General features: G+C 35.2%; 1 protein-coding gene across 1 annotated transcript in view; it reads right to left on the bottom strand.

Moving 5' to 3' along the window:
• Positions 1-217: 217 nt before the first annotated feature.
• Positions 218-18653, bottom strand: part of CNP (2',3'-cyclic nucleotide 3' phosphodiesterase) — a 50380-nt gene continuing 31944 nt past the window's right edge. Inside the window, exon 4 of the mRNA XM_053698925.1 lies at positions 218-1839. Within this exon, the coding sequence (XP_053554900.1) occupies positions 1387-1839 (453 nt within the window). The 3' untranslated portion in view covers positions 218-1386. The remainder of the gene's footprint in view (positions 1840-18653) is intronic.

Below are 18653 nucleotides of genomic sequence, written 5' to 3'. Positions count from 1 at the left end.
AAATATTTCACAATACAATTTTCTGCACATAGCAGAATATTTAGTCTCTCTCGATACATATTGAAATGTGTATTTATAAATAAATAGAACATATTCTCCTATGCGAAAAGGATATTGGAATGTGAAATATTAATGTCGGCTTAGTGCACTTGAGGATATGCAATCTAGTTTGTACACAAGAAGGGTGTTAATATTCTAACTTCGGCTTTTTGCACACATTGGGATAGTGCAAGAGCGCTACCTGACACGCAAAAAGCTTACTTCTAGTGTAGTTAGTGCAAGAGCTTTAAATATTGCTCCACTTGTAATCTGGCCCTTTATGGGGAATTATATTTTGAGTTTACTGTCATTTAAACATGAACATCGAAAAAGTATGCTGAGTATGAAGACATGACTTAGCTTAGTTTTAAGAGACCAAATAGCTATTATCACTTTGAATTTGGCACTAAACAAAATCAGTTTTAGGCTGTTTGTCCCTTTACAAGGCGGCAATTTGTATTAATACACAAGGATTAGAACAGTGTAGTGAAAGGGTTAAACAAAGCATTACTGCTATTTACATTAAAAAAAACAAAAAATATTTCTTTACAAGGACAATTTTTTTTTTGTCTTAGGTGTGTTCTTTTTTATCTTATGCAATACCAAAATATATCATTTTTTGTCCCTTTAATTATTAAGGCATGGGTCTTAGACAAGTTGTGTGTTTACAATGAAATGACAAACAAAAAGGAAAAACTATAAGTATGTGTGTTAAAGTTCATTTGTTGCTGACTCTATGGAAATGTGGCGTCAAGTGGCGTGATGCATTTCCTAGATATTATATCTTCAATCTTATATCACAAGACCCAACGGCTATCAAAGAATGATGTCATAATTCTTTCTCTCTGCAAATGTAAATCATGTTGCAGATGATGTTCAGAATTACACATTAAATGCATTGTTGTTTTAATATATCTGCATGACTATGTATCCAGTGACCTATAATATTCAGCATTAAATAAAAGTTACGTAATTTATTTTAAGAACATTCTAACATGCTCATAAAGTGTGTTGCAGTGATAGCTAACTTCTTACAATGTATATCAGTGTTTTACAAGGAGTTTGTCCTAATTAATCCTTTTGCAGTTTGATTTCCACATTTGGGTTTTCATTCTATTTGTACAATAATAATAGAAATGAAATAGTAAATACATAAAAAAAAAAAAAAAAAAAAAAAAAAAAAAAAAAAACTTATGAAATTTGGCTCCTTCTGTTCCAATAGTCTTGGGTCAGGGATTATTAAAACATATGATGCCTCTATTTTAAAGCCCCAGACCCTCCCCACCTCACCTAAACTACAAGCTTGCAAAACACAAGGATTTAACCAATTGCTCCCCAACTTTTTGGTTACATAATGTGGCATTGGGACAGAATGCCCTTTTTGCTGCCCCTCTGAGTGTTAGCAGCTCCAGGTTTGCCATAGTAGCCTGAGAAAATTACCTTCACCTCAATCTTTCTGGACAGAGTAAGCATCCACATTCCATTATCATAGTATGATACTTTGCCCAATCCCAGCTCTTCAATGCTCTCCCCTTCACTCCCTGAATGTTGCATTTTGACAAATTCCAGCAGGTCAATGCCAGTCTGGACATTTTGCACATCACCTGCTGTGCCTAGTGTCAGATGGGCACGGCTGCCCCTAGGGAGGTTTTCCTTGGGCATAACCTCCTTCTCTGCATCTAGAGGCCACAGCAAGAGTTGTTCTTCAGTAAGATCCACTCGGGCTCCTGCTGTCCTGGGGGTAACAAATAGTGCACTAATATGTAGGGTGAAACCCTTGGAATAAGCTTTCTTCACAGCCTATGGAAAGAAAGATGAAACATTGAGAGATTTAGTCTTTTGTATTAAAAAAACACTTGTGAATGTTTAGCATTCAGCTTTGGCTGTACTAGGCAAGATCCCCTGCACTATATTTTCAGGAACTTGAAAGGCAGCCTCTTTAACCTTGTCTAGTTCCGTGCCTCTTAGTATGGACATGTAGTCATAGTGTTCTGCCTTTGCACTAAATTCCTGGCGTCAAGAAAGTATGTACCCTCAAAAACTGAAATGAAAAACAGCACTTTTAAAGTCTACACGCATTACAGATATACTTGGTATGATATGGTATAAAATGCATCGGTTAATCTCATAAAATAAATACATCTGGATTTAACATGTATTGATAATTAAACAGGAGATTATAGTGATATAATAACAAGCTCTAATTCGCACAGTAATATACTAATTATATGTTCTAATAAATTAATACATGCAATTTTTGCATTACAATGCCCCTTTAAGTGAATGATATGGTTATATAAATAAATTGGGAATTACAATGCAGCGTATATGTCTGATAACAATGCATTGACGTGCAGCGATTGGAATACAGTGACGCAGTGGAGCGCATGCACAGTGAGTGAATTTGTAGTCAGACAGCCGATTCCACATAACCGCAAGTGACGTGATTAGCCAATCTCATTAATTAACTGAGATGTCAGAACACCGGCATTCTGTGTATTTTTATATTTCAATTCATTTTTTGCCTGAGCAACCTAGTTTTGGTAGGCCTCTTTTTATCAAGTATTAAGTCCACTCAATATAAGGGGTTAAGGAGTTCCATGTGATTCCTTACTATACCAGTGTGAGTGACGAGCTAAAGGGGGCATCTACTGGAGGTGGAAATCAAAGGCAGAGTTTTCTCTTGAAGATTATGGCACAGTTTGGTGCATCTTACAAGGGCCATAAAAGCTCTGCCGATTGTGTGTGCAGTGAAGGCTTCTCTATCTGGTTTACTTCATAATCTGCTGACAGAGTGGAATAGCTACTCCTGTGAAGTTAGGGGAGACAACCCCCAGTTGGAAGGATAGAGTCTTTGCACCCCCTGCTCAGAAGAGAAATAGCAAGTACAGTAGAGATAAGTGAACTTTTATTATCTTTCACGTTACACTTGCATGGACTTTCATTGTTCTCATTTTGATCACTGGGGAATTGAGTTTTATTCTTGGTAAAGTACTAGGGCAGCAATGGCAAACCTTGGCACTCCAGATGTTTAAGAACTAAATTTTCCATGATGCTCGACTGGACTTCAGAGTGCCAAAGCATCATGGGAAATGTAGTTCTGAAACATCTGGAGTGCCAAGGTTTGCCATCACTGTACTAGGGGCTCAAAAGTTTACTACTCATGCAAGATTATCTAAAAAGATCCTTCATGGGACTCTAGAAAAAGACATGTTGCTATATCTCTGCTAAGGGGAGTTCACTACATTACTGGATGTGAAGGAAAGACAAGCACAGTACAATATGGTACTACATGACAGTTTTGTTACAATTACATTTTCAAAACACAACATCTGTCTGAAGTAAATTAAAGGGACAGTAAATGTTCAGAATAATGTTATATAAATTCTGCACACAGTGCAGTATTATATAACATTTTAGCGGTAACTTCAAAAATTAAAAGTATTTGCTGATTTTGTATGCCAGATTATATTGCAGAAGAAGCTAATAAAATTCTGTTAGATCCATGTTATTACAGGGAACTGACTTTTAACCCCACGCTGACATATATGGCGAAACTCACCAAACTAATAGATAAAGGCTTTTCAGAAGGGATTATAAATAAAAAAGAGAGAGATTATTTGGTACCTACATCCCCAAATTTGGCCTATTATTACCACCTCCCGAAAATACACAAAGACCCAAAGTGTCCACCAGGGAGACCTATTATTTCTGGTATTGGAAATCTAACTTGCAATTTATCGGAATATGTAGACACCTATCTTAAAAAACCAGTTATGGGCCTAGAATCCTATATTAAAGATACCCCAGATCTTATATCCAAGATCTCTAAAATTGAAAGAGCAGGGCGTGATCTAATCTGGTGTACATGTGATGTATCCTCCCTATATTCAAATATAAGTCACGATCTGGGCTTGGAAGCAATAGATGATTTTTTAAAAAGGGATCAATTTCTACCTTCTAATCAAAGGCAATTTTTATTGGAGGCTATATCTTTTGTTTTAAAACACAACTATTTTGTATATCAGGAAAGGTTTTTTCTACAAATCAAGGGAACGGCCATGGGCACCAGGTTTGCCCCCAGTTTTGCAAATTTGTTTATGGGGATATTTGAGGAGCAATATATATATAAGTCTCCTTTGGGGGCGGGCCTGGTGTTCTATGGCCGTTTTATTGATGACCTGTTACTAATATGGAATGGTACAGAAGAATCTGCACAGGAATTCATTTCATCTTTAAACAACAATAATATGGGCCTAAAATTAACATCTAATATAAATAGAAACACCATAGAATTTCTGGATTTAGTCTTAAGCTGGGATGATAGTGGACGAGTGACCACCAAAACATTTTTTAAATCAGTTGACACAAACAGTTATTTAAATTATAAAAGCAATCATTATAAGGCTTGGGTAAACAATATACCATACAACCAATTTTCGAGGATACGTAGAAATTGTACATCTTTAAACACTTTTGATGATCAGGCATATATCCTAAGGTCAAGATTTCTAGAAAAAGGTTACCCCAGAGACCTGGTAGAAGAAGGCTATAGAAAAGCCAGGATCAAAGATAGAGATGAGTTTTTCGTTTTTAAAAAGAAACATGAAGGCACTGAAAAAAATAATAATAGTGGAGAAAAAGAATCTGGCAATGCAAAGTCTAAACTTAATAATGTAAGATTTATTACTAAATTTAACAGTAACCATAATAAAATTAAACACATTCTACGCAAACATTGGTACATTTTACGCAATGATTGTATCCTTAAAAATATTTGGGAGGAGGTCCCCATATGCACTTTTAAGAGAGCTCCAACTCTAAAAAATAAATTAGCTCCGAGTAAGGTGGTAATGAACAAATATAGTAAAGGGGGAAATACAAAAAGTATTAAGGACAACTGGCCAATTGGTAAAAGGGGTTTTTTCAAATGTAATCGTCCTAATTGTGGCCTTTGCAACTACACATCAGGGAGTAGGTTAAAATTTCAATCTTTTTCCACAAAGGAAGAATTTGAGATAACCTCCAGATTCACTTGCAATTCTAGTTATGTGGTATATCTCCTTGAGTGCCAATGTGGAATTCAATATATTGGTAGGTCCTCAAGACCCTTAAAGAAAAAGGTGGGGGGAACACAATAGAAACATAAAAAATGGGGTTGTAAATCACAGTGTCCCAAGACATAGTATAAACTGTCATGATGGACAAACAGACATATTTAACATTTTTCCCTTAGAATACATTGCTCCCAAATGGGGTAGAAATAGGCTGATCCACCTTAGACAGAGAGAGACATTTTGGATCTGGAAACTCAAGACACTCCAACCATATGGCTTAAATGAGAATATAGACATGGCCGCTTTTAATTGAGGTTTAGAATTGCATTAGATTTGTTGATGAGGCTGTCTCTATTGACAAAAACATCCTCAGTCATATTAGATTCAATATATTTTGAACATGTTTATATATACTTATTATATTGTCTAGCATATTCAAATGATTTTTAGGACATATAAAATTTTAAAAATTCAGAATCAAATTCCATTTGTTGATGAGGTAATCTTCATTGACAAAAACATTTACAGTTAAACCGGATTCGATATATATTGAATATATTCATGTATATATATCATTATATTATTATATCGTCTAGCATCATGTTATTTTTCATGAGCTCGGGCAATATGATTTATAGATTACAACTGTTTTTTTATTTTAGGTTATTTAATTTAGGATATCAAATTTTATTTTTGATTACATTATTTTTAGATGTTTTATTTGAAGATTTTAATTAAGTAAGGATTAGACGAACGATAGAGATTTGGATATTACTGCAGAATTAGAACATGAAGCATCTGTGTTCTATGTTAATTAAATGAAAAAGTATGTTAAAATATAATGGCATTTATTGAGCAATGTATTTAGATGTCTGGATATATGCATTATAGAGAAATGCATTTATTCGTTATTGTATTTATGATTTGTAAATGCATGATCAACTTTCTTTAATCCAATCTGAGCATTTTCGAAAAATATCGAAAAATTGGGGCGATTTATAAATAAATTTAGGCAATATGTAGACACTATAACGTAATCATAGACACTTACGATGTGTTTATTTACAAGGTCGGCCTCCATTGGTACACATCGGGAGCTGATATCAATCACTATGCACATATGACATCACGAACCAAGCCCCTTGATAGTAACCTATCACACCACAGATGATTTCGCAAAAGCACGGATTGGCTAATGAACTTTAAGTTGCTCACGCATGCGCCCTGTGTCGGGATAGACGCCGACAAGGGCTATAAAACTTTGCTACTTTGTATTTGAATTTACACCTGAGGAAGCGGTCTTAGAAACCGGGAAACGCGTTGTGTAACATTGTTTTTATTAAACATCTTTTTAATATACAAGTAGCACGGCATTTTTTGGCATTTAATATCTCTAGCCATATATGCACTAATTAGCACACTGAGCTGCAGGTATATCCCAAGGTGCTACATTGGAGCCTTTGTGACCTGAACAATTGAGCCCAGAGGATACCAGTGAAAGCAGTGAGCTGGACAGCTGACAAGTGTCCAGGAGGTCTTTGTGGCACTTCTCAAGTGCCCTATATCCTGTGAGTACATTTCAATATTTGCGCTTTTGGCAGTGATCACACTGATACACACTATTGTGGCACTTTTGTGTTTTTTGTTTCACACAGCACAATATTGAAGCAGTACTGGTACAATTCAGCTAGCTGGACGGCTGCTAACAGTTCAGAAGGCATTTGTGGCACTTCTCAAGTGCTGGAAAGTTTGTAAGTAGATTTTATTTGGGGGCTTGGCCTGCTGAATTTTAAACGATACACACCATTTGGCGCCTCTTCTCTTTTCTCTTTTTGAACAGAACCTGTGATTGCCAACATCTATCTGGAATGAGTCAGCTGCCTGGAGATTTTCAAAATAACTCTTAGAGTGTGGACTATCTTTTGTTTTACCGATAAAGAGATAGTTATTTCATTGTAGTATATTTCATTACAATATTATCTTTCATGTCTAACAATTTATATATATTTATGTAGGTTGTTATTTTGTTTGCTACATTACTCTTTGCACTGAGATATATATATATCATCACAATACAGTGATAAGTTCTACGATCATCACTAGGTTGTAGTACATAGCACATCAATACTGACAATTTAATAATAGCTAGTTTATGAGGGCGCCTCTAATTTCATTTTAACAATTTTTCACTTGCTGATTTTGTAGTTGAACGTTAGACTCTGCTCTAGGATCTACTGAGCGGGTCTTGGATATCCAAAGCTGGCTAGTCACAGCATGCCCGGTCGTGCTATTAAACTAAATGTAGCTCACTCCGGCTCTTGTCTAGTAGCGGGAGCGAGCGAAATTTAGTCCAATATCGCGACCGGGCGTGCAGGGACTAGCCAGCAAGCCCGCAAAGCACTTTGGATATCCAAGACCCGCTCAGTAGATCCTGGAGCGCAGTCCAACGCTACAAAATCAGCAAATACTTTTAATTTTTTAAGTTACCGCTACAATAATGTTATAGAATTTTGCACTGTGTATAGAATTATATAACATTATTCTGTCCCTTTAAAATGTAAGCATTATTACATTTGTACTTCAATAAATATACATATTCTGATTGCACTTTTGTTTCTATGTTTGTTACCAGCTATGATCTCGTTTTGTATATTTCTATAATTTCCAACCTGCATTTACTTTTTTTTTAATTTGAAATAATAATGGCAGTTTCAGGGAGTGGGGGTGAAGGGGCATTAACTGAGTGCGCCTGAAGTTCTCTGCCAACTTATAGGTAGCGGGATTTGACTGTTTTCGTCGCTGAATAGCTGAACTCCTTCTGCTTGTTGTAATATTTGGCAATTGTTTATTAATGCCGAATAATTATATTTTCCAGGTGTTTTACACCTGTGGGTCAGATTAGTTTATCTCACCAGCTGTATGTTGGTCAAGTCTGCTCAAAATACAGACTGTATAATAAACAGCAAGTAAATACAGACTGTATAATAAACAGCAAGTAAATACACACTGTATAATAAACAGCAAGTAAATACAGACTATTATACAGTCTGTATTTACTTGCTGTTTATTATACAAACAGCAAGTAAATACAGACTGTATAATAAACAGCAAGTAAATACAGACTGTATAATAAACAGCAAGTAAATACAGACTGTATAATAAACAGCAAGTAAATACAGACTGTATAATAAACAGCAAGTAAATACAGACTGTATAATAAACAGCAAGTAAATACAGACTGTATAATAAACAGCAAGTAAATACAGACTGTATAATAAACAGCAAGTAAATACAGACTGTATAATAAACAGCAAGTAAATACACACTATATAATAAACAGCAAGTAAATACAGACTGTATAATAAACAGCAAGTAAATACAGACTGTATAATAAACAGCAAGTAAATACAGACTATTATACAGTCTGTATTTACTTGCTGTTTATTATACAAACAGCAAGTAAATACAGACTGTATAATAAACAGCAAGTAAATACAGACTGTATAATAAACAGCAAGTAAATACAGACTGTATAATAAACAGCAAGTAAATACAGAATGTATAATAAACAGCAAGTAAATACAGACTGTATAATAAACAGCAAGTAAATACAGACTATTATACAGTCTGTATTTACTTGCTGTTTATTATACAAACAGCAAGTAAATACAGACTGTATAATAAACAGCAAGTAAATACAGACTGTATAATAAACAGCAAGTAAATACAGACTGTATAATAAACAGCAAGTAAATACAGACTGTATAATAAACAGCAAGTAAATACAGACTGTATAATAAACAGCAAGTAAATACAGACTGTATAATAAACAGCAAGTAAATACAGACTGTATAATAAACAGCAAGTAAATACACACTGTATAATAAACAGCAAGTAAATACAGACTGTATAATAAACAGCAAGTAAATACAGAATGTATAATAAACAGCAAGTAAATACAGACTGTATAATAAACAGCAAGTAAATACAGACTGTATAATAAACAGCAAGTAAATACAGACTGTATAATAAACAGCAAGTAAATACAGACTGTATAATAAACAGCAAGTAAATACACACTGTATAATAAACAGCAAGTAAATACAGACTGTATAATAAACAGCAAGTAAATACAGACTATTATACAGTCTGTATTTACTTGCTGTTTATTATACAAACAGCAAGTAAATACAGACTGTATAATAAACAGCAAGTAAATACAGACTGTATAATAAACAGCAAGTAAATACAGACTGTATAATAAACAGCAAGTAAATACAGACTGTATAATAAACAGCAAGTAAATACAGACTGTATAATAAACAGCAAGTAAATACACACTGTATAATAAACAGCAAGTAAATACACACTGTATAATAAACAGCAAGTAAATACACACTGTATAATAAACAGCAAGTAAATACAGACTGTATAATAAACAGCAAGTAAATACAGACTGTATAATAAACAGCAAGTAAATACAGACTATTATACAGTCTGTATTTACTTGCTGTTTATTATACAAACAGCAAGTAAATACAGACTGTATAATAAACAGCAAGTAAATACAGACTGTATAATAAACAGCAAGTAAATACAGACTGTATAATAAACAGCAAGTAAATACAGACTGTATAATAAACAGCAAGTAAATACAGAATGTATAATAAACAGCAAGTAAATACACACTGTATAATAAACAGCAAGTAAATACACACTGTATAATAAACAGCAAGTAAATACACACTGTATAATAAACAGCAAGTAAATACAGACTATTATACAGTCTGTATTTACTTGCTGTTTATTATACAAACAGCAAGTAAATACAGACTGTATAATAAACAGCAAGTAAATACAGACTGTATAATAAACAGCAAGTAAATACAGACTGTATAATAAACAGCAAGTAAATACACACTGTATAATAAACAGCAAGTAAATACAGAATGTATAATAAACAGCAAGTAAATACAGACTGTATAATAAACAGCAAGTAAATACAGACTGTATAATAAACAGCAAGTAAATACAGACTGTATAATAAACAGCAAGTAAATACAGACTGTATAATAAACAGCAAGTAAATACACACTATATAATAAACAGCAAGTAAATACAGACTGTATAATAAACAGCAAGTAAATACAGACTGTATAATAAACAGCAAGTAAATACAGACTGTATAATAAACAGCAAGTAAATACAGACTGTATAATAAACAGCAAGTAAATACACACTATATAATAAACAGCAAGTAAATACACACTGTATAATAAACAGCAAGTAAATACACACTGTATAATAAACAGCAAGTAAATACAGACTGTATAATAAACAGCAAGTAAATACAAGTTAAACTGAACTAGATGTTAATCTTGCTCTCTCCTTTGAAATTCCAAAGAGCTTCATAACTTTATATAGGAGGCAGCTCACTGCTCAAATGAGCTTCACAACTCTGCCCCTTTCCCTAAAGAATGTAGTGAGATGTGCCTATGTAGATTGTGCGAGACGATTGATGAGAATTTAAGTTAGACCTTTTTACTTTTAATTTTATTTTTTATATATATATGACCTCTCATTTAGTCTAATATAACATTAATTTTTGTCTAAAATAATCAAACCATAAGTGATATTAACAAAATATTTAAAGAAAAAAAACCAAAATGTAAATAGTTCATATATTAATAAATGTAATGAATGAAAATAAAACAGCATTTCACTATACAATTATTGCTTATTTTGCTTTTATTTGCTGTAAAATAACTATAATAATCGTGCTTTGTCACGTGTATCAGAGTATCAAATACTTTAACTAAGTACACAGTAAATTGCTCCATGCTACTGGTTGCTTAGAGCAGTGCAAAACGTTTTTTTACAGCTAGCTGTCATTGGCTACAATCAAGGGTAGAAAAGATAAAACGTGGTATATCTATTTACAAAATTCTGCACAATATGTGTTTTTATTTTTTAAACATTTATTTTCTGTATACATCTTTTGCAATGCATTCTTTAGTTCTTTTAATGTTTTTATATTTTCATATTGAAAGGATCCAAATAAGGAAAGCAGCGACTGCTTCTGAGCATTCGGCTCTTTTCTGTCCAGATTTGCTTCTCTGTTTAAATTTGTACCATGGTTTGCGCATGCACACAATTACGTCACAGCATTCCACACAAACAACATATGTTTCAAAATATGTGTGGAATGTGATGATGTAAAGCAAGCATGCACAGATCTTTGGTAGGAAATTTCGATGGAAATGAAAATGACTCTGCATTCCTCATGAAAGTGGTCACGTACACGTGTGCATGTGCAGTAACATTATGTGGTAGCAAATTTTGCTTACTTTAAAATATAAAAGTGAATACATTGTTTAAAAAGAGTGCCCTGCTACTGTATATTAACAGATATGTTTCAACATATGTAAACATTTAAAAAAAAACTTATTCACTTTAATGTGCTAAAATAAGTCTTCGTCACCAATTTCTATTGTTATACAACTATAGAGTGGCCAATCGATGGTCATAGTATATCTATAGTGCACTAGAATACCGTGATGTCCTTGCAAAAGGCATTTTAGAATAAGCAGATAGAGTACATGGTTATCATATACCTCATACCTAGAGTTAATTTCAATATGTATAGACCTATTTAGTCCTATATACCATGCTCCATATAGACTTTGCAATCTTTTTATTCTATTACTAGCTCTGTCCCCCCCACTAAAGTTTAGTTAGTAAACAAAGGAAAATGTATCCCATAGATGATGCCTTTTACCCAGGGGCAAAACTACTGGGGGTGCAGTGTTCACGACCAAACCCCCGGGAGGTCCCCCATCAAGGGGCCCCAGCTTCAGCACAATTTGTTTTTCCACCACAGCAGAGCTGTATATATAGCTCCTCCCTTCCCTCCCAATCCAGTCATTCGACCGAAGTTAGGAAGAGAAAGGAAAAGCCAAGGTGCAAAGGTGTCTGAAGTTTAACAAAAAAAAATAACCTGTCTCATAGAACAGGGCGGGCCGTGGACTCATTGTGTCTAAAAAGAAACAAATTTATCAGGTAAGCATACATTTTCTTTTCTTTTTAAAGACACAATGAGTCCACGGATTTCATCCTTACTTGTGGGATACAAGCTATAGTACATGGATGATAAGGGAGGGAGGACAAGACAGGGAACCTAAAACGGAAGGCACCACTGCTTGAAGAACCTTTCTCCCAAAAACAGCCTCAGCCGAGGCAAAAGTATCAAATTTGTAAAATTTTGAAAAAAAGTGTGAAGAGAGGACCAAGTTGCAGCTTTGCAAATCTGTTCAACAGAAGCATTATTTTTGAATGCCCATGAGGAAGCAACAGCCCTAGTGGAATGAGCCATAATTTTTTCAGGAGGCCGCTGTCCAGCAGTCTCATATGCAAAACGGATGATACTCTTCAGCCAAAAAGAAAGAGAGGTAGCCGTAGCTTTCTGACCCTTACGTTTCCCTGAACAAAATGACAAATAAAGAAGACTATTGAAGAATGCCCTTGGTAGTTTGTAAGTAAGTTTTAAAGCACGGACTACCTCCAAATTGTGTAACAGACGTTCCTTCTGAGAAGAAGAATTAAGACACAAGGAATGAACAACAATCTCCTTATTAATGTTCTTGTCTGAAACAACTTTAGGAAGGAAACCAAGTTTAGTACGTAAAACCACCTTATCTGAATGAAAAATAAGGTAAGGAGAATTATATTGTAATGCCGAAAGCTCAGACACTCTTCGAGCAGAAGAAATGGCAACAAGAAACAAAACTTTCCAAGATAATAACTTAATATCTATGGAATGCATAGGTTCAAACGGAACCCCTTGAAGAATTTAAGAACTAAATTCAAACTCCATGGAGGAGCAATTGGTTTAAACACAGGCCCGATTCTAGTCAAAGCCAGACAAAAAGATTGATTATCTGGTACATCTGCCAGACGCTTGTGCAACAAAATAGACAAGGCAGAGATCTGACCCTTTAGGGAACTCGCCGATAACCCCTTCTCCAATCCCTCTTGGAGAAGGGTCAAAATCCTGGGAATCCTAATTCTACTCCATGAGTAGCCCTTGGATTCACACCAATAAAGATATTTGCGCCATATCTTATGGTAAATCTTCCTAGTTACTGGCTTACGCGCCTGAATTAAGGTATCTATGACCGAATCAGAGAACCCTCGCTTGGATAAGATTAAGCGTTCAATCTCCAAGCAGTCAACTGCAGAGAAACTAGATTCTGGTGAAGGAAGGGACCCTGAATGAGAAGGTCCCTCCTCAATGGACGCTTCCAAGGTGGCAGAGATGACATGTCCACCAGATTGGCATACCAATCGTAGTAAAACCGGAAACAAGTGTCAAATAAACTGCGCAACATCTAAGAATTGCATGAATATAAGCCCCGCCCCTTGTGGGCGTCAATCTCTATACAGTCCGTACCGGGAGTTTTATAAGAATAAAAAATGTCCGGTAGAGTCCCCTTAGCCTAGCCCAGTGCCTGTACCCATGCTGTCATCATGGGAAACCCCCTTCATCTGAAGAGCCTTAAATCCCTGAAATATAAAGTATTAACTTACGAGTGCAGAGTCCCCTCTGAGCTTAACCAAGTGTCCCAGAATCACTAGAGAACCTGCACTTACATCAACGCTGTCTGACATCAAGACAGCTCCATCAGGTGTAGGAGGTCCTTTCCCTCCCACAGCCCTGTGGAAACAGATACGATATCAAAAGGGCAGCATAATCATATGGGAGGCGCAGTGAGAATTATGTCCCACCAGTTCCCATTGCGCTAAAGCCACCAAATGCTCTTCTGTAGAGACTTATATGGACTACGGCTACACCCTAAACAAAACAGCACACTCTGGCACTGTTTTTAAAATAAACTCTTGATTGAAGAATCAAAAACTAACACCTCACTTTGCCATCTCCTATCACTAACGTAGGCAAACAGAATGACTGGATTGGGAGGGAAGGGAGGAGCTATATATACAGCTCTGCTGTGGTGCTCTTTGCCTCGTCCTGCCGACCAGGAGGCGTAATCCCACAAGGATGAAATCCGTGGACTCATTGTGTCTTTAAAAATAAATGACTCAGCAGTGTGGTAACAGAATAAATGATAATCACAAGAGGGACCCTCCTTATTCACTTACTCCTCCTCACTCATACCCATATCCACTAAAAAACAAAACAAAAAATTAACTAATGAAGTTGTCAAAACCAAAAAAATCAATCAATCAAATCTAAAGTTGCAAAGAAATATTCACAAAAAAATATATTAATATATACAACCCCCAAGGCATCACAAAGGGGAAAATGACTCATCACCTATAAACAGAGTCACTATGTTGTATATAGATCCCAGCTGTAATCCAGTATTCTCTGAGTGGTGGTATCGTTTACCATATGTCAACACTCTAAGGTTAAGCAGTCCCAATGTATTTAAAGCATTCTCTAGACCAAACTTGTGTCCTGCCACGCCTGTTCTATTGCAGTCACCCTTAAAAGTCAATGTTAATGTGTGGCAGTGTGTAGTGGTCCAAACTCTCAAACTGAATGCTGAATCTTCGCTCACTCTGACCACTGGTGTTCCCACTTAAGCCCACTTTTAACCGTATACCCACATTTAGTATCCAATACTTGCTATTCCCGCCAGCGGGTCCGTAACTCTGGGTTAATGTCCGTAAGTCTCTATCAGTTACTGTGCATAAGTTATGTCCGTGTCTACGAGTCTCCCACCTCACTGTCACAGTCTTCAACAGCGTTTCCGTGTCTTAGCGTTACAGAATGCAGCAACACAGCCTGGAACAGGTGATGGCGTCACACAATATCCGACACGCGTTTCGGGACTCCGTCCTTTGTCAAGGCGCATGGGGTGGAGGACGAATAGGCGATATTGGTTCCTGCCATTCAACCCCCATACATACGTCATACTTAAAGGGACAGTCTAGTACAAAATAAATGTTCATGATTCGGATAGAGAATGTCATTTTAAACAATTTTCCAATTTACTTTTATCACCAATTTTGCTTTGTTCTCTTGGTATTCTTAGTTGAAAGCTAAACCTAGGAGGTTCATATGCAAATTTGTAAACCCTTGAAGGCCTCCTCTCAGGGTATTTTGACAGTTTTTTCACCACTAGATGGTGTTAGTTCATGTGTGTCATATAGATAACACTGTGCTCACGCACGTGGAATTCCAGTGAGCCAGTTCTGATGGGCTAAAATGGATGGCTGTCAAAAGAACTGAAATAAGGGGGTAGTTTGCAGAGGCTTAGATCACAGAAGTAAAAAGTATATTTATATAACTGTGTTGGTTATGCAAAACTAGGGAATAAGTAATAATGGGATTATCTATATTTTTTAACAATAACAATTCTGGTGTAGACTGTCCCTTTAACTTATGCAGATTCTCTGTAATCCTGCCTCACATTTTTATAAATTAACAACTATATACATATTTACACAGATCAGCTTTTCACATATATTTATCAAATATTTAACAGAATCTAGATTGTTAAAAAAGAAACAAACCCGCCTATCTCCCACACATCTGAGGGGGGGAGGGGGGTACACCATCGACTATTTGAAACCTTAATTTGATTATATTGTGGGAAGCTACTGTAAAATGGTGTGCCACTGAGGCATCTTCATCCAGATTACCAACAGCTGCTTTGTGTTGGGAGTATTCTGTCTTTGGCGTACTGGGTTGTCTCGCCAACATATGCCAACCCACAGGGACATTACGTAAAACATAATTTATGTAAGAACTTGATAAATTCATTTCTTTCATATTGGCAAGAGTCCATGAGCTAGTGACGTATGTGATAGAAATACCCAAGATGTGGAAGACCACAGAAGAGTCACTAGAGATGGAGGGATAAAATAGCAACAGCTATTTCCACTGAGAAATTAAATCCACACAATTATTAAGTTTATCTGGAAAAGAAACTTAAATCAAAAGCAGTAGAATCAAACTGAGACAGCTGCCTGAATAACTTTTCTACCAAAGACTGCTTCAGAAGAACCAAAAATACATCAAAATGGTAAAAACAATAAAAGTAAGCAAAGAAGACCAAAATTTGATTGACCAAAGCTTCATTATGAAAAAGCCCAAGAAATGGCCACTGAACTTAGTAGAATGAGCTGTAAATCTCTGAGGAGGAGCCTGACCTGCCTCCAAATAAGCCTTGAGAAACAAAAGCTTTAACGAGGATGCCAAAGAAATGGCAGAGGCTTTATAACCTTCTCTGGAACCAGAAAAACAACAAATAAGACTAGAAGTCTTCTGAAATTCTAATAACCTTGATATAGAATTATAAAGCTCTAACCACATCCAAAGGATGTAAAGAACCCCCAAAGAATTATTTAGGATTAGGACACAAGGAAGGAAAAACAATTTCTCTACTAATGTTGTTTAAATTCACAACCTTAGGAAAAAAAGAAAAAGTTTAAGCTATTACCAAGATACCATCCAATAAGGAAGCACCACAATACCCTACTGTCTGAACACAGAAAGAAGGGCACCAAGAACCTTTGAAAAAAAGATTTATAAAGCTGTCGCTAGACCAAAAGTTAAAGCGACAAATTGGTAAAGCTTATCTAAAAAAGAAAATCCCAGAATCCACAAGTGGTCTGAATGAAATAAAATATGAGGATAAACATCCTGTAAAATGGAGTGGACATAAAATGACCTTGCTGAACAAAAAGGAATAATAGTCCTTATAATCACCAACTTAAAAGTTGAGACTAACAAAACAATATAAAAGTCTTCAGATCCAAGATTGGACTGAATAAACCTCTTCTTCTTTAGGACAAAGAATAGAATTGAATAGAAACCCAAACCCTGTTCCTGCTAAAAGAACTGGTATAATCACTCCTGAAAAAAATTCACAGAGTGTACTGAGAAAGAAAGATTCTTCCCATAGAAGGTCTCATTCTAAAAATCTATTCAAACCCTAAGAATAATATAGATTTTGGACTGAGTTCATCCAAAAACAATTTAATCTGCCCCCCCACCAGAAGGACTGGTTTGAGAACCGCACCTTCATGTAGTATAATAGCTAGTAATTATATAGCGTTTTTCTCCCAGAAGGATACAAAAAAACACTTTTTCAGTGCTTACACTCTGAGTTAACCAAATTAGCAGCTGGAAAAAAAAAGTTATTACCCAAATAAATGGTACACAATAAATTGACCTCAGAACGCCAAAGGGCTGAATTAACCCTACCGGGATATGAATCTATGATCCTTAGATCTAGAATAAGCATTTGTAGTCAGGACATTCACCAACTGTTCTACATCACCGGACTAAAAGTAGGGCAGAAAAACTCTAAACCTCAAGAAATAGTGGAGATAATATTATCCTAACAAGATAGAGATAAAAACCATAATAATGGATATAGTAAACATAATTAAATGAATACATCTGAAGTAAATAAACAAAGTTATATACTTGAGAATCTGAAACTGCTTATGCTAACTATTCAACAAAGGTTGAAAGAACAGTAATGTCAGCCACAGATAATGCTGAGCTAAAAATAAACCGTATGTGAATATGCTCTACTAAGGTTTTATTCAAATTCTAAAATCCTGAAATTAAGCACCAATTTCAATAGAAATAATAGTAGAGTCCAATGAGGGAATCGGGATAACTATTCTCTAGAATATTTTACAGATAGTATATTGAATAGGAAAAAACCTCAAGAGCAAAAATCTTATTAATACTTTTCAAATCTGGATTTTAACAGTTAATAGGAGGATTAGACTCCTAAAAGCTACAAATAACATTTCCTTAACAACGAACAAAAAATGTTCAAATGAGAATTTTTAACAAGCTGTCTGATACAGAATCCTTTGAGCCAAAGAAACCTTCATTAGTAGAATAAACTTAAGTATGCTGTCGGTCAGAACAAAATTAATTAACAATTTTGAAAAGACCTTGTAAGTTTATTTAAAGGCATAATAGCAGTCATATGTTATTGCTTATATCATAAAAGGTTATGATGTTTGCAGATGAAATCAAATACATTAACCGACTAAGTAAAAACAGTAAATGTCATTGTACATGTAGAAACATTACTAGCATAAAACACGATAAATAAATGCCACAAAATTGAGCTGAAGAAATAACAATAGCTTAATAATGAAAAGAACACATTTAACTTTGTAGAATTGTGTTTCAGTTTCAGGGCATCATAGTTTCTACAGTAATATCAGAGTCAGGATCAGAATGGGACATCTCGCAAAATGTAACTGAAAAAGAAAAATAACACTAGGCAAAACATTCAATTTCCACAATGCAACAGTTTTAGTAGATAGAAAAGCAAAGACAGTATTTTTTAAAACAAAACAAAACAAAAAAAAAGCAGGCATAATAGCTTTTAAAATTCATAAAAACAGCGAGCAATAGAGGGAGACGGGTAAAATAACGAAATTTTGGCACCAATAATGACGCATTACACAAAAGGAAGTTTAAATTTTTTGGCGCAAAACACCAAAAAATGACAACTCACGTCATAGCAAACACGATTTCACGCCAAAACTACTAAC

Source organism: Bombina bombina, chromosome 1 (assembly GCF_027579735.1).
Source record: "Bombina bombina isolate aBomBom1 chromosome 1, aBomBom1.pri, whole genome shotgun sequence".
In the NCBI taxonomy this organism is placed as follows: Eukaryota; Metazoa; Chordata; class Amphibia; order Anura; family Bombinatoridae; genus Bombina; species Bombina bombina.
Note: the sequence above shows the minus strand (reverse complement) of the source record. Positions and strands in the feature narration are given on the sequence as shown.